At 42.4% G+C, this 20,913-nt stretch overlaps 1 protein-coding gene across 1 annotated transcript in view; it reads left to right on the forward strand.

Moving 5' to 3' along the window:
* gbe1a (glucan (1,4-alpha-), branching enzyme 1a) overlaps window positions 1-20,913 on the forward strand; it is a 158,866-nt gene that overhangs the window by 102,353 nt on the left and 35,600 nt on the right. Inside the window, exons 9-12 of the mRNA XM_084074745.1 lie at window positions 2,291-2,424; window positions 7,484-7,582; window positions 16,619-16,729; window positions 16,847-17,018. Of these exons, the coding sequence (XP_083930871.1) occupies window positions 2,291-2,424; window positions 7,484-7,582; window positions 16,619-16,729; window positions 16,847-17,018 (516 nt within the window). The remainder of the gene's footprint in view (window positions 1-2,290; window positions 2,425-7,483; window positions 7,583-16,618; window positions 16,730-16,846; window positions 17,019-20,913) is intronic.

Here is a 20,913-nt window from a genome sequence, read left to right on the forward strand (position 1 = left end):
GGAAAAGCGATGTGAGAAAGAGAGGCGTCTTGATGCTATATAAGGGACCTACAGCAGAGTGGATAGGAGTTATGATACACAAGATGTTCTTATATCCACTGTGTAAACATTTCATTAAAGCCAGTAGCCTGTCTTTCTGCTGTCTTTCGTAAGCTATAATTACATATATTATAATACATTATAACTGAGGCATTTAGCAGATTTTCTTATCCTGAGTAACTTACAGCAAAAGCTGGAGTTAAGTTCTTCCATAAGTTATTTTAGATATCCCCAAATATTTTGCCATTGGTGGTGGGATAAGTCAGATCCCGATACTCAAGTCAGATACCTCCTCCTCTTCTCTGTGCTTCATCCTCCATGCCGGAGGATGTGTTACGGAGAAATTGGTGACCTGCCGAATTATGTGACCATCTTGTGGACTTCACCATCACTTCATTATCCGCTGTAAATGAACAAAAGCAGTGATTTACGTTCGGTCATTGGCGTTATGTGAAGTCACTTATTTCTGCAGGTCACCAATTTCTAGAACACAGCCATGCTGGAGGACGGAGGAGGCAAGGAGGCATACATTTCAGTATTGGGATCTGGCTTGAGTATTGGGAGTAAGACAACCACGTCTTTGTCTTCCTGTATGCTTGGGTTGATTTCCTCTATACCCCTAGGCTTATTTCCCCTACACGAAAAGCAATGTTTTGCCTCACACAGGAAGCTTGGAAATAGCCCAAATCAGGCACTTTTACCATGACCTGTTGGTAAAATACTATTATGCTTTTCCCCAATAGGTTTTGCAAGTGCAACCAATGGTATTCTCTGTCAAAGAGCCTCATTCACAAAATCTATTTATGTACATTTTTATTATAAACATTTCCACGAACATACGGTCGTGGCTGTCTTTCTTTTTCTTATCTGTATTATTGTTCTGTATCATGGGTTAATGCAGAGGATTTTACGGTGTAGATTGGGGTCCTAGAGATAAAAATTGTATGAAATGCGGGTCTTTGAAATGAATGAGGTCGAGTATCATTGTACTATACTACTGGGCACCTGTGACCTGACAGTGCAGTTTTGCCAATTATTGCACCAATCCTTTATCCAACATCCGACCGCTCCGGCCCACCTGTGGCTAATAAAGTGATACTGCTTCATGAAATTTTAATTGGAGAAGGTCATGGGAAAACTAGTGGGCTGTTTGCATACACAGCAAAATAGGCCTTCTGTTTAGTTTATGCTTTATTAATATCAGCAAAGTACCACTACATTCTGTAGTCTTTATCAAAAACATTTGTTTGGTGTTGTTGTATAAAAGCGTGCCAAATCAGCAGCATTCTTGATAAAGACTACAGCGAAATGTAATTTTAAGTCAAACCATTTCTGTTTTCATCAGTGGTCTTCCCTGGACAATGAAAGTGGTGCTGTGAGGATATTATTCTTCGACTACTTGTCCTGGATCATGGACTACCTCACTGACAGACCACAATAGATAGAGACAGATCTCTATCTATCAGAGTTCCTTTCAGAGTTGACAGCATTAGTACCAGTATTGTCTTGCCATGCCTTTAAAAAAATATATGTTCCTGTGACCCGTTTTGAAAATTACATTTATGTTTTCATCCACACATGACAATACAACTTTTATTTCTGAGCTTGAAAGCTCAGAAATAAAAGTTGTATTGTCAATCGCCACGGCTCATTTACACAAGACCGTCTGCTTGCCTTTTTAAGGTGTCAACAGGTCGTTTAACTATGTAAATCAACATAAACAGGCATTTGCATCCAATTTAGGGACAATTGACATTCAGCATCTGGTGCACCTTGGGCACAAAATTGAGGGATTCCGCAACAAAATGAAGAAGAATTTAATACATGTTTTGTTTTGTCATGCCTTGCTTTTTTTCATCTTTTTGTTCCACTCACCATCTCTTTGCATTTTTTTGTGTGAAGATATAAAACATAGAGTACAATTCCTTCTGTGATATTGTGTACCGTAATTTTCGGACTATAAGCCGCTACTTTTTTCCCATGCTTTGAACCCTTCTCCCTATACAATGGTGCGGCTAATCTATGGATTTTTACAACTAACGGCCACTAGGGGACCTTCTAAATCTATGGATTTTACACCTGCGGCTTATAGTCCATTGCGGCTTGTATATGTACACATTTGTTTTTTTCCCTAAATTTGGCTGGTGCTTATATTCAGGTGCACTTTATAGTCCGGAAATTATGGTATTTCATATGTAGCTACAGCTGTAAGGGATCAAACATCTGCCTCTGTCCCTCTCACTATGTCCAGGTATGACGTTTTGTGGAGGTTACAGCGATTACTTTGGGCCTGAGTCGAATGTGGACGAGGAATCCATTGTCTATCTGATGATAGCCAACCATACACTCCACGCCCTCTTCCCCGACTGCATCACCATCGCTGAGGTGACAGCACACACACACACACACACACACACACACACACACACACACACACACACACACACACACACACACACACACACACACACACACACACACACACACACACACACACACACACACACACACACACACACACACACACCCTTGTTACTACTTAATCTCACCCTACAGTACTTCCCCTCTGTATCAATCCCTGCTTCAAATCTTGTTTCCCCTTTGACATTATCAGTGATGCAGTGCTCTCCCTCACCAATATTTAAAAGGTTTAGACTATAGTGGTTAAGATGTTTAGGTCGATAGATCCCATTGTTATGTGATGGGAATACCTTTTCTTTCGTCTTTTTTTTTTAGCCCTTAGCGACGATGCTCTGAGAGTTTCAGGCTGTGGGTTGGTCTGTTCATCTCTTTTTCCAAATAATGTTTCTAGAAAGCTACTGGCAGGATTGCGATGAAATTTCCCATACAGCTTCATGATCCACAGACGATGGCCCCTACTAATCTTGGTGACCCAATGGTCTTTCCTTTACTCCACCATTCCACGGGTAACAAATCTCTACCCAGCGATTTTAAACCTTTCATTGAATTTTGCTGGAGGAAAACTTTCAATGAAGGAAACTTTTGGCCCAAAAATGAGCACCCTACAAAAGTGAAACTTGTTTAATGCCCATTGTTGCCAGTGAACAGGACTTCCTCATCTCCAAACTGGCCTAATGGGCTCCACTCCAATGACCTCTTCCGAGCTCCAATAAAAATAGAAAAGTTTGCACACTGTAGCTCCCTTTGATGAGCTGAGCAACATTTCGAGCACACTGCTCTTCTTCAGAATAGACCTCCCAATTCCAAGCATGGGTTCAAGTTGTAGAAAATAAGATGCAGCTCAATGCTACACCTGCAGTATATTCCAGCATCTCGCCTCTCTGCTTGGTTCTTCTGAAGCGCTGGATAATACGGAAACCTAGCCACACGGATAACGTAACCACTCTGTGTAGATCTTCAGGGGCGATGTTGTGTGAATGCCTCTTTCTCGTCACCCGGCCTGGGGAGCTAATCTACCTACCCATGGTTGTGACCATCATACTGTAGTTCCATGCTGAGCGATGTCTCGCTGATCCACTTGCTCCCCGGGAGCTAATGTGCAGGACATCATCTATCTGGGTATCTCCACCAGGCCGAAGGCAAGGGAGAAGATAATATTCTTGCCCCTGTGTCTCTCTTGTCTGTCTGTGTGTATGAGGCTAATCTGGAAAACCACTGGACCGATCAGCATCAGATTTCTTACACATACTAGTTCCAGAAAGCCAAGGAAGTAAATTCCCTGAATATTTCTCACATTATTGTAAATATTTTGTGTGTGAATATTGTTCAGTCTTGCCAAAATATGCAGTTCCACACTAACGTTATCAATATGAAGTCATCAATATCACATCAGTGATACTCTGGGGAAGATCTGTGCTCCACTGAGCACATCTTTCTAATCTAGTTCCTACTGTATTATCACAGTTGACTGAGCGCGGTGGCGCATGTTGGATTGATTGACGTCGGCCACACATGAGTCCTTACGGAAGGACTTCAGGAGCTCATCACTCTGTTAAGGAGCACCGGGAGATGGGTAATTGTGTCTGGCCCTTAACCATCCATTGGCCGTGGCACTAACTGCTTCAGCAGGCTTTACCAGTTGCAGTAGTGGCTACAGGTTTACTGTATTATATATGTGGATTATGTCGTTTTTTTTTTACTTTTTCTGGAAGAGACGGGACCTGTACACACATGATGTGATTCATCTTAACAGGCAAGGAGCATCTGTGCGATTAACTAATTTAGTGTGGTTCTTCAGTTTTGGATGAAAAAAGTTAAATGTGTTGGTTGTTATCAACCAAAAGATGGTTGGGTGATAACAACCCAAGCCCTGAGAGATTGAAGGTGCACTGCGTAAATACTAAGGAAACGTTTGTGATCTGAGCTAAGACCAGCTTTTGGCTGGTCTAAATGCAAAACTGATTTTCATGTAGCTCTGGGAATAAGATAGTGTGCTCTGTTGTGCCAAACCACAACTCGTTTTAGGACCAACACACCCACCGGTGCTAAATAGGCGCATGATCTTTGGATATTAAGACAACGAAGGTCGCAAATGGTATAAAGGACAACTGCACCATTTGGAAGATAGGATTAACACGTGGGCTTCCGCTAGTGCCGGATGGGCACTTAGTTTTGTTTTGATTAGATTTTCCTATACTTCCTATTTCATTTTATATTCAAACTTTCTAATCTTATGCTCTGTTTCTCTCTCACTTTCTCTATCACTCTCTGTCTGTCTGTCTGTCTGTCTGTCTGTCTGTCTGCCCATCCTAGCTTCTCTGTGTTTCTCCAGCTCTCCCCCTCTCTCTCATCCCTGTCACATTGTCTCGCTATTTCTGTCACTCTTTGTATTACCCTTCTTACTTGTCTTTGTCTAGCTCTTTGACTGCCATGTTCCATCTCTCTCTCTCTCTCTCTCTCTCTCTCTCTCTCTCTCTCTCTCTCTCTCTCTCTCTCTCTCTCTCTCTCTCTCTCTCTCTCTCTCTCTCTCTCTCTCTCTCTCTCTCTCTCTGTGTCTCTGAGCTCATATTAGTGAGGATAGGAGAGGTGTGAATCAAACACAGGTAATAATAGATCATTGAAGAGAAGACATGTCCCCAAAGACTTCTCATCGTTTTGCAGTCTCTGCCCCCAAAGCTGCTTACAAGAGCCCGAGAGAGGCTTTAATAAAATGTCAACAATCATTTTGTAATAGTGGAAATCACCTTTTTTCTTTTTAAGAACTGTACTGTGACTCCCTCTCTGGGTTCTCTCTCACTCTCTCTACCTTTTTGGTCCCTTGATCTTTCTCTCCCACACGGCTCCGTCCCAAACCCCTGATCAAACGCTACAGTTGATCTGATTTGATTTGAAGTGTCCTCGAGCAAGAAAACAGTACAACCACGTTACGACTGGGATTGTACTATTTTCTGTTTTTATTTCATAATGGTTACTTGTTAACACTCAGAGTTTTGCTCTCATGATTATTTCAGAACACGTTTTTATTACCATGGAGAGCACTCCAAAATAACCCAAAATAACAACAATTCTTATTTCAGGGGTTTTTAAACACACAATATGCTTGGATAGCCTACTACCGTATTTCAGCAACAGACCTAAATGCTAAGTAAATATAGTCTGCCGTACCATACATTTTAAAAGGTATCTTATGTATTCAAATGTACTGTATGTGTGTCTTATTGCTTTTAATGTTTTGTGTAAAACACTTTGAATGACCTTGTTGGTGGAATTTGCTATACAAATAAAATGTGCTTGCTTAAAGAGATTGGGTTTATAAAGAGTGGAGATGTATTGTACCGTCAGTATACTATTCACCATGCATCATGATATGCATGTCATTTAGCTATCCTGCTGGGACATTCATATCAAAGTGAAACACACAGGCATAACACACAAAAGGGGTTTATGTGATTTTGGAGATGTCTAGTTAACCCATTCAATCCGGGAACGTATCTCTCATTCTCGCTCATCTCACTCATTTTTAGATTTCTTTGGCTATTCCAAAAATTGCAGATATACAAGCTCATAGCGTGGCACCGAACGCATCTCAAAGAAATATTAAAATGACACAAATTTGTCCTGGTCTTAATGGGTTATGTGCACCTCTGCCAACGACACTGATGGAAAAAAAGCACAATACACAGAGTGAGCTCTTTTGCTCTATCCAGAGGCTGACCTGCTCCAAACAGGTGGGGGGGCAGACGCCGCAAATCACGGTCCTTGTTGACACTGAATTAAGTGTGTGCTGGTGATTTGTGTCTCCTTTCAACCACAAGAACCAAGCGAACCGTGCCGTGCAACATATTTCACAGTTCTGGATTAGTTCCCATATTATGCCATGAGCCTATGACTCGGTTTCAGATAAGGTTCTCAGAACCTAGTGTGGGCCCTGCTCAGGAGGCGGTACTAAACCTGAAGGAATACTTGAAAATCTTTCTGAATCTTTTTTCTTTTTGTAGATCTGTAGATATGTACTTATAGAAATGTAAAACAAAAAGAAAGAAATCTTCCCAGAACTTCGCAGGTTCTGGAAAGTTTCAGGTCTGGAAGGATCTGGGTTACCTTCCGTAGTGGAAAAGAGACATTACAAGTGACAAAAATGCTACTGGGACAGTCCTCCCACACTGGTGCGCGCCACACCACGGCGAAGCACCCAAATACCACATGCATGTACTGTAGGCAAGGAAGAAATCACCACTCTGCCTCAGGAAGATAACATAATAGAGGAAACAGGAAACCCTTCCAAGCACTTCTAAATCCAACGGCAGCTACGAACAAACAAAGGACTTAAGCACCTAGACCGCTGAATTTACGCTTGGTCTAAAACAGAGCGAGAGAGAGAGAGAGAGTACGAGTGAAGCTCTAAAGTTAATTAAATAATATAGATTTATGGAACCAACAGGGCGGGAAAAAGGCAATTAAACATTTTACTGAATGAGCGAATTCCAGAGTCTCAAGTAAGAGTCATATACTGTACAAATATATATATATATATATATATACTATAGTTAGTGTGTGTGTGTGTGTGTGTGTGTGTGTGTGTGTGTGTGTGTGTGTGTGTGTGTGTGTGTGTGTGTGTGTGTGTGTGTGTGTGCGCAGTATACTATGTTTTTAAAAGCACGTCGTACACTAATCCTGACTGTTAACTCTGAGAGTTTCAACATTATTTTGCAGTGTCACCCCCCTCCCCCTCCACCCCCCAGGCCTCCAGCAGAAAGAGGATAATCTCATCTCAGTAACACTCACAACATTGTGTCATGTTTTTCATCCCGCTTCTAACATCTCATCTTTTACCTCCTTTGATCCCTTTTACCTTTGTATCAAAATCCTCACAAACCAAATCCTTGCTTTTATGCCATCACAACATCACAGTCTCTCTCTCTCTCTCTCTCTCTCTCTCTCTCTCTCTCTCTCTCTCTCTCTCTCTCTCTCTCTCTCTCTCTATCTCTCTTTGTCTCTCTCTCTCTCTCTTTCACATCTTAAGGATGTTTCTGGTATGCCAGGACTGTGTCGGGCCATCAGAAAAGGAGGAATGGGGTTTGACTACCGTCTGGCCATGGCTGTGCCTGACAAATGGATCCAGGTGAGTGTGTGTGTGTGTGTGTGTGTGTGTGTGTGTGTGTGTGTGTGTGTGTGTGTGTGTGTGTGTGTGTGTGTGTGTGTGTGTGTGTGTGTGTGTGTGTGTGTGTGTGTGTGTGTGTGTGTGTGTGTGTGTGTGTGTGTGTGTGTGTGTGTGTGTGTGTGTGTGCGCGTGCGTGGGGGTGTGTGTGTGTGTGTGCGTGTGTTAACGAGTTAATTGCGTTTTTGTCGTTGAACACTGGAACATATGAATAAATGACATATGAATGGCTTTTAGTCTTTGAAGTTACAGATATGGGCAGATATGATAAATAACCTAAATATACAAAGAAATGACATGACAGTGCGTGTGAGCGTACATGTGTGCATGTTCATGGGTGTACTGCATATTTTGTGTGTGAAAGTGTAAGACCTGGAACGCATCTGTGTCACTTTCTTTGGCTTTCTTTGGCTATTCAAAAATAGCAGATTGTAGATCTGCTATTTTTGAAAAATCTTGAAAAAAAATGTTGTTGTTTTTTCAAAAAACTGCTAGGATTTAGAAAACGTTTTTAAGAATCGCCTCAGGTCTTAATGGGTTAAAATGGCCTTGTGGGTTGACGTTTGGTTGACGGTGGGCGTCACAAACGTAACCTCGCCATATATGGAGGCTATATTCTGTTACTGTGTATAAACCTTGCTGGTGTCACTGATGATGTCACGCTCTAACATCGCTCAGATACCGATATCACAAGCTCACGGATCGTCCGTGTACATTTGCAGCATTTACACACATTCAGTATGGATTGACTCCAGTTAAGTAGAACACTTGTGTTGTGCATGCATCATCTCTGCCTTGCTTTTCTCCTGTCTCACCGCTGGCCCCCTGTTCTCCAGAGGAGCAATTAGGTTGGCGATCCATTGACACAGCTTCTAACCTCCCTCTCCTGAGGAGAACTTGACGTTAAATAAAAGACGTCGCCTTTTTAAATCACTGAATAAAACGGAGGCTCGTGAGATTGCCACGGGGGGTCGGGGAGGGGCAGGAAAAAGGAGAAATGACGGGACAGCTGTTACAAGCGGTTCCTATGGTATGTGTGCAGCCTCTGGTCATTAGAGCTGAATGTTGGAACATATGGCTGTGCAGTTGGTGCAGGGTTGAGGATGTTCTTGTTTTTTTTTTTAGCTGAGGGACACAGTGTTATTGAGACAGGTACAGGTTCTTCTCTGATCTCCCGTCCATCCTTTAGTTGTTCCTCTCCCCGTCTTATCTGGGCTGCTTCTGCCCCCTGCTGGGTCTAGGGTTTGAATTTTTTATCTTAGATTTCAACAAGCAGCTGTTGGTGATTTAGCTTTGAGTATGCAGCCTCGTAATTAAGCTTTTATGCATCGTCACTGTTTGGGCAGAAACCTTTTATGTCCAAAGTGGTTACATTTCAGGAAATGGAAAAAATAACCTGTGTTCCAAAGGATCAAATGTAGTTATTATTTAGTCACAAGCTCTTGTTAGTACTTTTCATTAGTTTAATATTTCATGAAAATAAAAAAATATATAAAAAGCACAGACACACTTAACCACTTTCAAACATTAACAAAGACACGTTGTTTTTTTTTAAACATTTTTTTTTTACATTTGAACTAATAACAAAAACCTGTTGGACCCGTTGTGGGCTTGTAGATCGGCTGTTTTCTTGCTACTTTTGCATTCACACAATTTACGACAAAGTAGGGCATGCCCTTTACGGGGGGGGTTTGAAATACGGAGATACAAGGTTTCTGCACGACAGGGACAATATGCTGTATGTATTGACGATGCAGCGCTATAGAGACACACACATCATGGCAGGATAACGCGTTTGCCCCTCGCGTGTTCATCTCGTCCCCACCCGTCTCATTTCCTGTCAGAGCGGAGCAGCCGTAGCCATTTGATGGGTCTTTGCATACGAGGCGGCGCTGTGATGTTACAGTCTCTTTTTACTGCCTTAGCATTGATTCAGCCCCGGCTTTTCAACCTGCCTTTATCAGACACACCAAGGACAACCCAGGCATTAAATTTGATGCCCATGGGTGTGTGAACGCACGTGTGTGTGTGTGTGTGTGTGTGTGTGTGTGTGTGTGTGTGTGTGTGTGTGTGTGTGTGTGTGTGTGTGTGTGTGTGTGTGTGTGTGTGTGTGTGTGTGTGTGCGTGCGTGCGTGCGTGCGTGCGTGCGTGCGTGCGTGCGTGGGTGGGTGCGTGCGTGCGTGCGTGCGTGCGTGCGTGCGTGCGTGCGTGCGTGCGTGCGTGCGTGCGTGCGTGCGTGCGTGCGTGCGTGCGTGCGTGCGTGCGTGCGTGCGTGCGTGTGTGTGTGTGTGTGATTGTACTCCTATTGTATTTGTGAGAGGAGGGAAATGTACTCTTAGTAGAAAGTAGAAAGTTAGTAGAAAGTGATGACTCTTTTTGCCAGCCCTTACTTTTCCAGGGGTATTTTAAGGTGCAAGGTACAATTACGGCTAGGTTTAAGGATAAGGTTAGGTGCGCAATGGTGAGAGTATTAGGATTAGAATTAGATTTGGAAAGTGAATGTAGGGATGGGAATTGATACGGTTTTATTGATAACAGTGCCATTAGCGATTGTGCTTATCGGTCTGATTATTTATCGATTCCTTTATAGAAAGAAGAAGAGTAGGCCCACGCACGTTTTCAACTCTTTTATTATATCTGAACACAGCGTAGAAACCGTTGAGAAAAGGCATGAATGTTATCCATAATTACATTTGAACATGTTCAAATAAATTACAATGCTCCTTTCCTTTTCAGATGCATAGACACATGATGCCATTGTTTTGCAATGAGCAACTGTCAGAAAAAAAACATGCTGGCATTGATAGAAGGAATTGATAAGCTTGGAGGCATACAATGTCGATTCTGAGTTAACATTCCGATTCTCTAACAACTCTGGTAGTCGATTCCCGTCCCTATACAGTATGTTGTGCAATAGACGTCAATAGATGGTCCTCACAAGTATCGTAATACAGGAATGTGTGTGCGAGCGTGTGCATGTGTGCGTGCGTGTGAGCGAGGCGTCGTCCATTTGCCTCCTGTTAAACCAGCCAACAGAACCATCGTAAACATTAAAATGACTCATATACAAAGGTGGACAGGGACACAGCTACTCTGCTGTAGATACAATTTTTACTAATCTAATAGATTTCAAGGCTACACATTGAATACTCAAGTATGCTAAAAAAGAAATGCATAGTTGTTTTTAACATGAAGAGGAGGTACATAATCTGCAATCAATCAATTCAGGACCCAATTGTGGTAGGTGTTTATATAGAAAAAAACATTTTCCCAATACCGGATGAGCAGTATTGGGAATCGTGCTTAAAACAATACAGTATAGACTAATCAAAGCATCAACATAAATTGCTGCTGGAGTTTGCCTGGAGATCATTCATAATCCGTTTCAACTCACCAACAGAGAGCAGCCTTTTCAGTTTTAATCATTTTGTTCACATTGCAATAAGCCTTGTGCTGAGTGATCTCATCTCTCACCAGGACTACTGTTACACAGTAAAACCCCAAGTGTTCATTTAACTCTCAGAGTATAATAAGCTGTACATAAGGGTCCATTTTTATACGCCCAAAGTTAAATTAACACGCAGTATTTTTCTGTGTAATATTAAAAATGCATAGTAAATGGTGCATTTATTTTAGAGCCTCTCCAAAGTGCTTTACAATATGCATTACATTCACCGCGTCACACAAGGGCGGTGGATAGAACTATGCAAGGTACCAACCTGCTGATAGGGAGCAGTTAGTGTTTAAATGTTTTACTCGATGAATCTTCGACACGCAGCCATGAGGAGCTGGGTATTGCACCGGGAACCTTCCGTTCCCAAGACGGACGCTCTACCTCCTGGCCCACTGCCGCCCCATACTTACAAGTTCCTGATTCTTTTACTCTTTTTTTGTATTTAGATAGGACAGTAGTGAGACAGGAAACTTAAGGGCAGAGTGGGGAAAGGACATGCAACACAGGTCTCCAGCCGGAATCCAACCGGGGATATTGCGATTATATGGACATCATGGGCCATGCACCATCCAAACGTCCTGGAATGACCATAATACATGGTTATTGTTTTTGTTAAAATACACATAAAATTACTAGAACAAAGCGTCCTTTGGCTGCTATAATTCTCACTGAATGATAGCAGCTCCTTATAAACAATGTTGTCCATTATTCACTCCTCATTACCCTCCATAACTAATGGTGCATCAACCATCCTCTTGAGTTCATTAAAGTGCAAAGCAAATTCCAGCCAGTAGTTTTCAAGATATGTTGTTTGGGACCAAAGTAGTGAACAGACAGACAAACCAACCTGAACATTTTGATTGGCAAATATGGTGGCGATCGGAGGAATGGTGTGTTGTGCAAATCCAGATACACACACAAACACGCTTATAGAATTGGGATTCTCGCTTATGCGGACCGAGCAGTGCGCACACATGCCAACAGTAGGAAATCAGATGCTAAGCCTAAATAGATTTTGGCCCAGCAAAGCATAGACAGCTCCTTATTGATTTTTGCCTCAAGATCCTTCATAACCAGTTTAAACTCTCTGGTGAGTTGCATGCAATCAGGAGCAGCATGAAACATGAAAGATTAACATGAAAGCTCTGACTTGAACTGCTGTTATTTAAGCCATTAAGGCCGGGAACGCATCTGTGTCATTTTAAGATTTCTTTGGCTATGCAAAAATAGCAGATATACAAGCTCATAGCGCGGTACCGAGTGCCACACTATGAGCTTGTAGATCTGCTATTTTTTGAATAATCGTGGAAAATGTGTGCAAATCTTTGAATGCATATTTTTTAAACATTAACATTTGTAACTCAAATCTTTGCGGTCCCTGGAACAAAACATTTTGAGATGGGGGTCCGCGGCCAAAATCATATCATTTTGGGGGTCCTTGACATGGAAAAGTTGGAGCACCATATAGCAACATACCGTTAGGATTTAGAAAACATTTTTAGATTATGTATTTGTCCGTGGACCCCATCTCAAAATGATTTGAGTTACAAATGTTAGCTTTAAAAAATATATTTTCAAAGATTTGCAAAGATTTTCAATATTTTTCAAAAATAGCAGATATACAAGCTCATAGCGCGGCACCCGGTGCCCGCTATGAGCTTGTATATCTGCTATTTTTGAATAGCATATCTGAAATGACACGGATGCGTTCCAGGATTGAATGGGTTAAGCCACAGAAATGACACGCAGCCTGCAAGTTCATAAACATATCAGAGTCTTTTCTAAGTCTCTCTGTGCAAGTCCAAGTTAAGTCTAGCCTGGTTCCAGACGAATCTGCCATTGCAAAAAAAAATGCCCTCTTCAGATTAGGTCTGGCCCCTCTCAATAGAGATTTGATTTCTCTCCCTCCGAAGTTGTGAGGGACCAATCAGGGCCCAGTGTGCAAATATGGGGCCGGTTTATCACCAGAGGCATTTTTTTTATTTTCCCCTCGGAAATGCAGGTTCCACACAGAGATTCCAGACTAATATCTACGCAGTGATATCAGTCTGGCCATGCCAGGCTAAGTTAAGTCGGCTGTGACTCAGGAGGCCAGAGTGGCCATTTGGTAACTGAAAGTTCTTCCTGACTTCACGTTGATGTGTCCTTGAGCAAGACAAGACAAGTTCTTCCACCGTCGGTGGAAGCATTCACGTGTGTGAATGCGTGCATGTACAGCACATTATAAATGGCTTTGGACAAAGGTGCTATAGAAATGCATGCAGACCATTGAAATGCTGATAATTTAACCAAGTGTAAAGTCAGATGAGTTTTATAAGTCAAGTCTCCAGACAGTCCCAAGTTGCTATAGACAGCGCTGGGGCCCGTGCGGTCCCACTGGGGCACGTGCGGTCGCACTGGGGCCTGTGCGGTCGCACTGGGGCACGTGCGGTCGCACTGGGGCACGTGTGGTCGCACTGTTGCCCGTGTGGTCGCACTGGAGCATGTGCGGTCGCACTGGAGCACATGCGGTCACACGGGGGCACGTGCGGTCGCACTGGAGCCCGTGCCCACTTGCGGTATGCTGGGTGGAGTGTAGATTTATTCTGTAGGTGCTGATTTCTTAAGATTTCAAGGCAGAGGTAAAATTATGCTGCTCCCAACTTGACTACACATTTCTGAAAACACGTTTGTTTTTTCACATCCAATTCCCCAGTTGACTGCCATAATAAATTATACAAGACAATAAGATATAGCCTTATCTTGCTGACTATTAGCTTTTTCAAAGGAAACTATTTTCATGTCAGGTCTTTTCTATTTGCAAAAGTAATTTTCCTCTTTACCAGCCAATGATGTTCCCATTGCATAATAATCTGGGATGGGAGGGTTTGTGCTCAAGGATGATTTTCTTGATACTTCTGTGTTTCCAGGGAAACAGAGCTACTGCTGTGTATTTCGAAAAGGTAATAAGTCAAATTCGATCACACTTCTGCTAAACAATTATGTGTCTTGTTGCTACTGTAAGGCATTATTCTGTACAAATGCGAGCACAGCCAGGCATTTCAAATACTGCTTTCCCATTGTATATTCGAACAGCAAAATGCCCAGGCACCAATTTCATTTTCCTTATCAATGTGTGAACTATCTTTTAAAGCCAGCTTTTGCTTGACTTTGTGTCTACATATTAAGGTCTGTAGCAGGATAACATTGTCAGGGAAGAACAAAGACATGTTGAGATTATGATATATCTTAGCGGATCAGCTATGCTAGTAAAGACGGCAGAGGAGCACTTCTGTTTCAACCCTCCTCTTAGATCTTGTTTTGTTTGAGTACCTTTGATACAATATAGTTAGCTTTTGTGAACTGTAGGGGAGCGTGAAATCACATCAGTTGGAGTTTACCCAGCTAACATGGCTTTTCCACTGCTCTTTGAAATGCCTCTGTCCCTACTCCCTTTGACACTAAGGGTGGATTCAGACTGGGTCCGATTTATTCGAACCGTTCCCGAGTACGATTGGCCTCTCCCAGCTGGCCAGCATTCACATTGGCCAAGAATCTTCCGTACCCGAGTACACTTAATTCAACAGTAATGGTAAATATGTGCCTCACGGGGGCGCTGTGGACTGTGGGGCTTTGGGAGATAGAGAATGTCATTCACAGAAGAAGAGTCACTTGTCAGAGTTTAGAGTGAATAATAAAGTTTGACTGTGTTCCTGCTGTTGTCTTGAGTTATAATAATAACAGATCAACAATACACAACCAAAGCAGTGTGTGCGCTGGTCTTTGAAACCTTGCAATGTAACGTCGTCTGTAATTATCATCACATGACAGTGATGTAACTGACGCATCCTTTAATTTTTAGCAGTGACGTCACGGACTAATCCTTGGTATATTTATCCTAGTGGCAGCGTTCGCTACGCATGTGTTTTTTGTTTATGTTTTTTCACAGCTCGCGCTACTCAAACACTAACGGGATTATTATTTCTTGTCAACATTCAAGTAGAACTATGAGAAGGTATAAACCAGGTAAAATAATGCGTCATTATAAAAATATATAAAGCATATATGATTAGCAGTCTACTTCCTGCTGTCGGTACGGATGGATTCACATTGCAGCGTTCCGTACTCGAGTACGCATGATCCGGATCCGAGACTACCTCCCCAGGCGGTCTCGGGTACGGTACGGTAATCCGTTCCGGGGAACGGTACGCAACGTTCACACTAGCACGACATCTTCCAAGCGGTCTGGGGTGCGCACTCGGGACCATAGTCTGAATCCGCCTAAGTTGCACCTTGCAGCGTCTGAGCAATTCCTGCTCCTCCCAAGCTCAACACAGGCTGTTTGACACCTTGGCTAAATGTTGCACATCAGTCTGCACTGTAAGGTCCTGAGCATTAATTTAACTCTGAGTGCACAAATGCCACGTATATTGTACACTCAATGTTCAAGGCTGCGATCAAGTGTGTCATTTAGTACACAACAAGGACATTGTGGTGCTATGTGTCTGCTGGAATCCAATTACTAAAGTGACTTTAGTGAAGTAATGCTGACCCGTTGTCATCACACATATTCACCACTAAAAATCCAACTCACAATACTTATGCACACACACACACACACACACACACGCACACACACACACACACACACACACACACACACACACACACACACACACACACACACACACACACACACACACACACACACACACACACACACACACACACACACACACACACACACACACACACACTCAAACAGTCCGTACAGTCCATACAGTTAATGCCATTACTCTGTAAATACAACCATGTGGGCTGGACTGACTGGCAGTAATTGCTGCCCTGTCCAAACTCCAGTTTAAAAGGCTGGCTGTAAACACAGAGCGGGTGAATGATGGGTCATTGGATGTGTAAAGGACTGACTCACAGTAGAGACACTGTGGTGGCCATGCATGCAGGCTACTGTGTGTGTGTGTGTGTGTGTGTGTGTGTGTGTGTGTGTGTGTGTGTGTGTGTGTGTGTGTGTGTGTGTGTGTGTGTGTGTGTGTGTGTGTGTGTGTGTGTGTGTGTGTGTGTGTGTGTGTGTGTGTGTGTGTGTGTGTGTGTGTGGGTGGGTGGGTGGGTGGGTGTGCGCGTGCACGCTATTCATACATTGTGTGTGCACATGCACTGTATGGAAGTGTTTGAAAACATACCCATGTACACACACACACACACACATGCTTGAAAGGTGAGAATGAATTTGAGTCAGAATAGCCTGCAAACCTTGACCTGGCACATTGATGGAAAAGCCAGACTGAGCAGACTTGCACATCAGTGTTAAAGAGGCCTCATTATTGAACTTATAATGCTGTTTAAACCCAGCCATGACCACTGTACATGTTCATTCAGTCTCTAAATCTGAGGCAGAACAGCTAGCCCTTTAACACAGCATATTCTTTTCACCTCACCCATCTCTGCTCAGCATCCAATGTTTCGAAAGCAACACGTGGGAAGTTTTAACCCGACCAACTGTTCATCCTCCTCTCTCTCCCTCTCCCTCCCTCTCTCTCTCCTTTCTGTAGATCCTGAAGGAGAAGAAAGATGAGGAGTGGGACATGGGGAATATTCTGTACACGTTGACCAACAGGAGAGGTGGCGAGGCCTCCATCTGTTACTCAGAGAGTCACGACCAGGTTGGTCCCTATCTTTCCATACATGTCACACACACTATAAATGTCCTTTCTGGTGTTATGTGCACAGTTGTCTGTCCAGAGGTTTGTCCAAATGTTGTATTGTTCATGTATGTGTAGGCTCTGGTGGGGGACAAGTCTCTGGCCTTCTGGCTCATGGACAAAGAGATGTACACCAACATGAGTTCTCTCATCCCTATGACTCATGTGATTGACCGAGGTCTGCAACTTCACAAGATGATCCGACTTCTCACACACACTCTTGGAGGGGAGGGCTACCTCAACTTCATTGGTCAGTGTGTGTGTGTGTGTGTGTGTGTGTGTGTGTGTGTGTGTGTGTGTGTGTGTGTGTGTGTGTGTGTGTGTGTGTGTGTGTGTGTGTGTGTGTGTGTGTGTGTGTGTGTGTGTGTGTGTGTGTGTGTGTGTGGCAGCATGGAGGTGAAACGGCGGTGAACGCCAATGTTGTTTTTAGAGCATCTTAACAGCCGCACCGCTGTTAATGTACTAGTAGGTGCAGATTTGAGATGCAGTTACAAACTCCTACATATCATCTCAGAGCTAGGCTATAGGTGCAGACTATTTGTTTTTATATTTGGCAGACACACCGACAGATTGGTTGTTAGAGGGTTTCAACAACTTGGGATGCCCAAAAAGGAGGCAAAAAGGAGGCAAAAAGGCTGGCAAAGTGCCGTCTCTGGTATAATTGGCAGCCGCCACATATGGCGGAGACACTGCTTATACCCATAGAGTACTGAGGCCCTGTTTAGATTGCAGTCAAATCCGATTTATTTCTCAAATCCGATTTTGATGACCGACGGTTCACACTGTTATTTGCAAGTGATCAGATCGGATCTGTGTGTTCAGACTGATTTAAACAACCTCAACCCAGAGCCGCCCAGCGCGCCCTATCTGCTTTGGTTGCTGTGGTAACGACGATACAACGTCATGACGTAGGCGCTAGTTTCTTACTACTGTACGTTCAAGAAACGCAATATAACAGACAAGCGACAACAACAGAAGACACATAAACAAAGACTAAGTACAAAAAAACAGTGGAAAAACATGTCTCAACTCGCCATTTCTTCTGCAACATAATACCGCTATTGTTTTGTTTTCATTACGATTACACGCACTCTATAAAAATCAATTCTCGCGCTCCCTAGGGGACAAATCGAAATATATCTAGGGGTACCCCGGGAGGAAATGTATGTGCCCTGATATAAAATGACGTGACCCTCCCTCTGAATGGAAAAATCACACCTGTGTGAAGGTAGCGGCGCCTTTGATACATTTTGTCATTAATAAGTGTTTATAATGTGTTTATAGCCACGTGTCACGTGAAGCTTGACCAATCACTTTGTTGACGTGTCTGACCAATCAGAACGTTGACGCAAAAGCCAGGTATAGAGGGCTACCGCTCTATACCTAAAGGTATAGAGCGGCTAGCGCCGCTAAAAATAAATCTATGACCCTCCCCAAGTGATAATAAAAAATCACACCTGTGTGAAGGTAGCGGCGCCTTTAAAGTTAAATTGAGGATCTAACTTTAAAGAACTTACCTAGAAGGAGACTTTAGCCAAATGAATAATAAAATGAAATGACTAAATATTTCTAGATATTACTCATTGTTTATTTAGTCATTGTTTATATAGACATCTAATTCTATATTCATGACATCATAGTGATGTCATGAATAGTCCCCTTGCCTGACAAATCAGAACCTTGACAGGCCTGACCAATCAGAACCTTGACGGGCCTGACCAATCAGAACCTTGACGGGCCTGACCAATCAGAACGTTGACGGACCTGACCGATCAGAACCTCGACGGGCCTGACCAATCAGAACGTTGACGGACCTGACCAATCAGAACCTTGACGGGCCTGACCAATCTGAACGTTGACGGACCTGACCAATCAGAACCTTGGCGGGCCTGAACCCGTATTGATGTTGTCATCAATGTTTGTGGACAGACATACATACATACATACATACATACGGATACACGGACAAAGTCATGTATAGGAGTGGTTGCCTTCGGCACCACTCAAAAAATCACACCCTGTGTGAAATGAGTGGTGCCTTTGATGAGCCCCGTATTGACCCCCGTATTGATGTTGTCATCAATGTTTGTTTATTGGACAGACATACATACATACATACATACGGACACACGGACAAAGTCAGATATAGGAGTGGTTGGCACCACTCAAAAAGGAGGCAAGAAGGAGAAAGGAGGGGAAGAAGGTGGGAAGAAGGGAAAAGGAGAGAAATCTTGAGAAAAAGGAAGAAAGCTGTAGAAATATTGTGCTATTAGGCTATTACAAAATATACACCCTATCTCTCAAGCACACTGCACACATAATATAGGCTAATAACAAACACAAATAGGCCTAAAATTAATAAAATAATTTTACAAGATAATTAAAAACGAAATAATGTTCCTATACAAGTCGAGGTTTCAAGCCTTGAATGACGTGCATTTAATAATGATATCAAAGTGCATGAGTGAGCATTACTTTTACGTTCATTCACTTTCTGTTGATAAACATTTCCAGTGGCTGTACACAATGAAAACCATATCTAATTCCAAGTATTTTATAAATCACCATCATTTTCTGCTGCCACTTAGGAGGTTATTATTCCATCAAGAAATAAAAATATATAATAAACAAAGCACGCACATCCAGAGATCAAATGCACAGCAATCAGCGCACTTAAACTCCACAGGTGTTAGTAATTAAATAAATTAGTTATGACGCTTAATTCACATTGGCTGACCTTATTAAATTATATTAACATTTCCAGTGCAACGCAAACAATAAAAACCCAATCTAATTCAAAGTATTTCATAAATCGCCTTAATTTTGGCCTGCTGCCAGCCCATTTTGAAGGTTATTAGGCTATTCCATCAAGAAAAAATAAATAAATAAACAACACGCACATCCAGATACAAGTGATCAAATGCACCAAGATCAGCGCACTGGATCAAGCTCCACAGGTGTTAAATAAAGCAGTTATGATTCTTAATTCACAATGGTGGAAATGATATTCCATTCAATACTGGATTCAAAGAATGACACTGAATGAATGCATATGACTAATCCACGGACTGGACCAATCTCCACAGGTAATTAAATTAATCACTTTTGCGCAGACTTTATCGCTCTTTTATTGAATTATATTCCATTCAAAGAACACCCCTGAATGAAGGCAGATCTGTGGGTAGCTCTGAGCATCTAAAATACACTTTTTGGCCAGAAAAGAAAATATTTCACCGGAAGGAAAAAATGTTTTAGTTACTCCGCTGTGCCCCCTACAGATCTGGTCAATGGAATTTTTCTATTGAACAGGCTGTTGGGAAGTAGACTACCATTGAGAAAGCAACGGAGGGGTATCGTTGACCACAGTTCTCCTGAATTCAGAAATATATATAGATATATAAAAACCCGGACTATTTTATTAATTCAAATTTGTATGACCCTCCCTTGGACTCAAAGTAAAATTAGCTGACCCTCAGTCGGACTAAATTGAGAATGGAAACCACCTCTGAATGTGGCTCAAGTCGGATTTGTAAAAAAAATGGTTTCCATTTGATTTTTTCTGTTTAGTCTTCATAAAACTAATCTGATTCCAATCTGGATATGGAAAATCAGTTTTAGGCTGGATTTAGCTGCCAGTCTAAACAGGGACTGAGTGACATGCTTCGATGCTTATTGTATCATGAAGACATGATACATGAGTTTGTGAATGTAACCATAACTGTACCTTTAATATTTGTGTCCTTGTATGCTCTCTTTTATGTGAACATGAATACATTGTTAAAATACGTGTATAGTATAATTGAACAAATGCACATTTAGGTTATGTTTAGGTGTTGGGGTTGGAGTTATGCCAGCCTAATTTATACTTAGTTGCATGCTGGTGTTATGTAGCAAAAATAGCAGATATAGAAGCTCACACTGCGTCGTACACAGGAGTGCCTTGAGATTTTGACTTGCCTTGGACACAAATGAAGAAAAACAAATCTGGTATCCTAGTTATGTTGTACTCTATTTACAGCACTTGACCACTTACTCTGTCATTTGTTGACTAGGGTTCATGGCATTTACTCTGATCTTGCACTTTGTAAGTCGCTCTGCATAAGAGATTCTGCTAAATGCCAAACTAGTAGAATGTTCTCTGTTAG

Source organism: Gymnoscopelus microlampas, assembly GCF_963454915.1.
Source record: "Gymnoscopelus microlampas genome assembly, chromosome: 12".
In the NCBI taxonomy this organism is placed as follows: domain Eukaryota; kingdom Metazoa; phylum Chordata; class Actinopteri; order Myctophiformes; family Myctophidae; genus Gymnoscopelus; species Gymnoscopelus microlampas.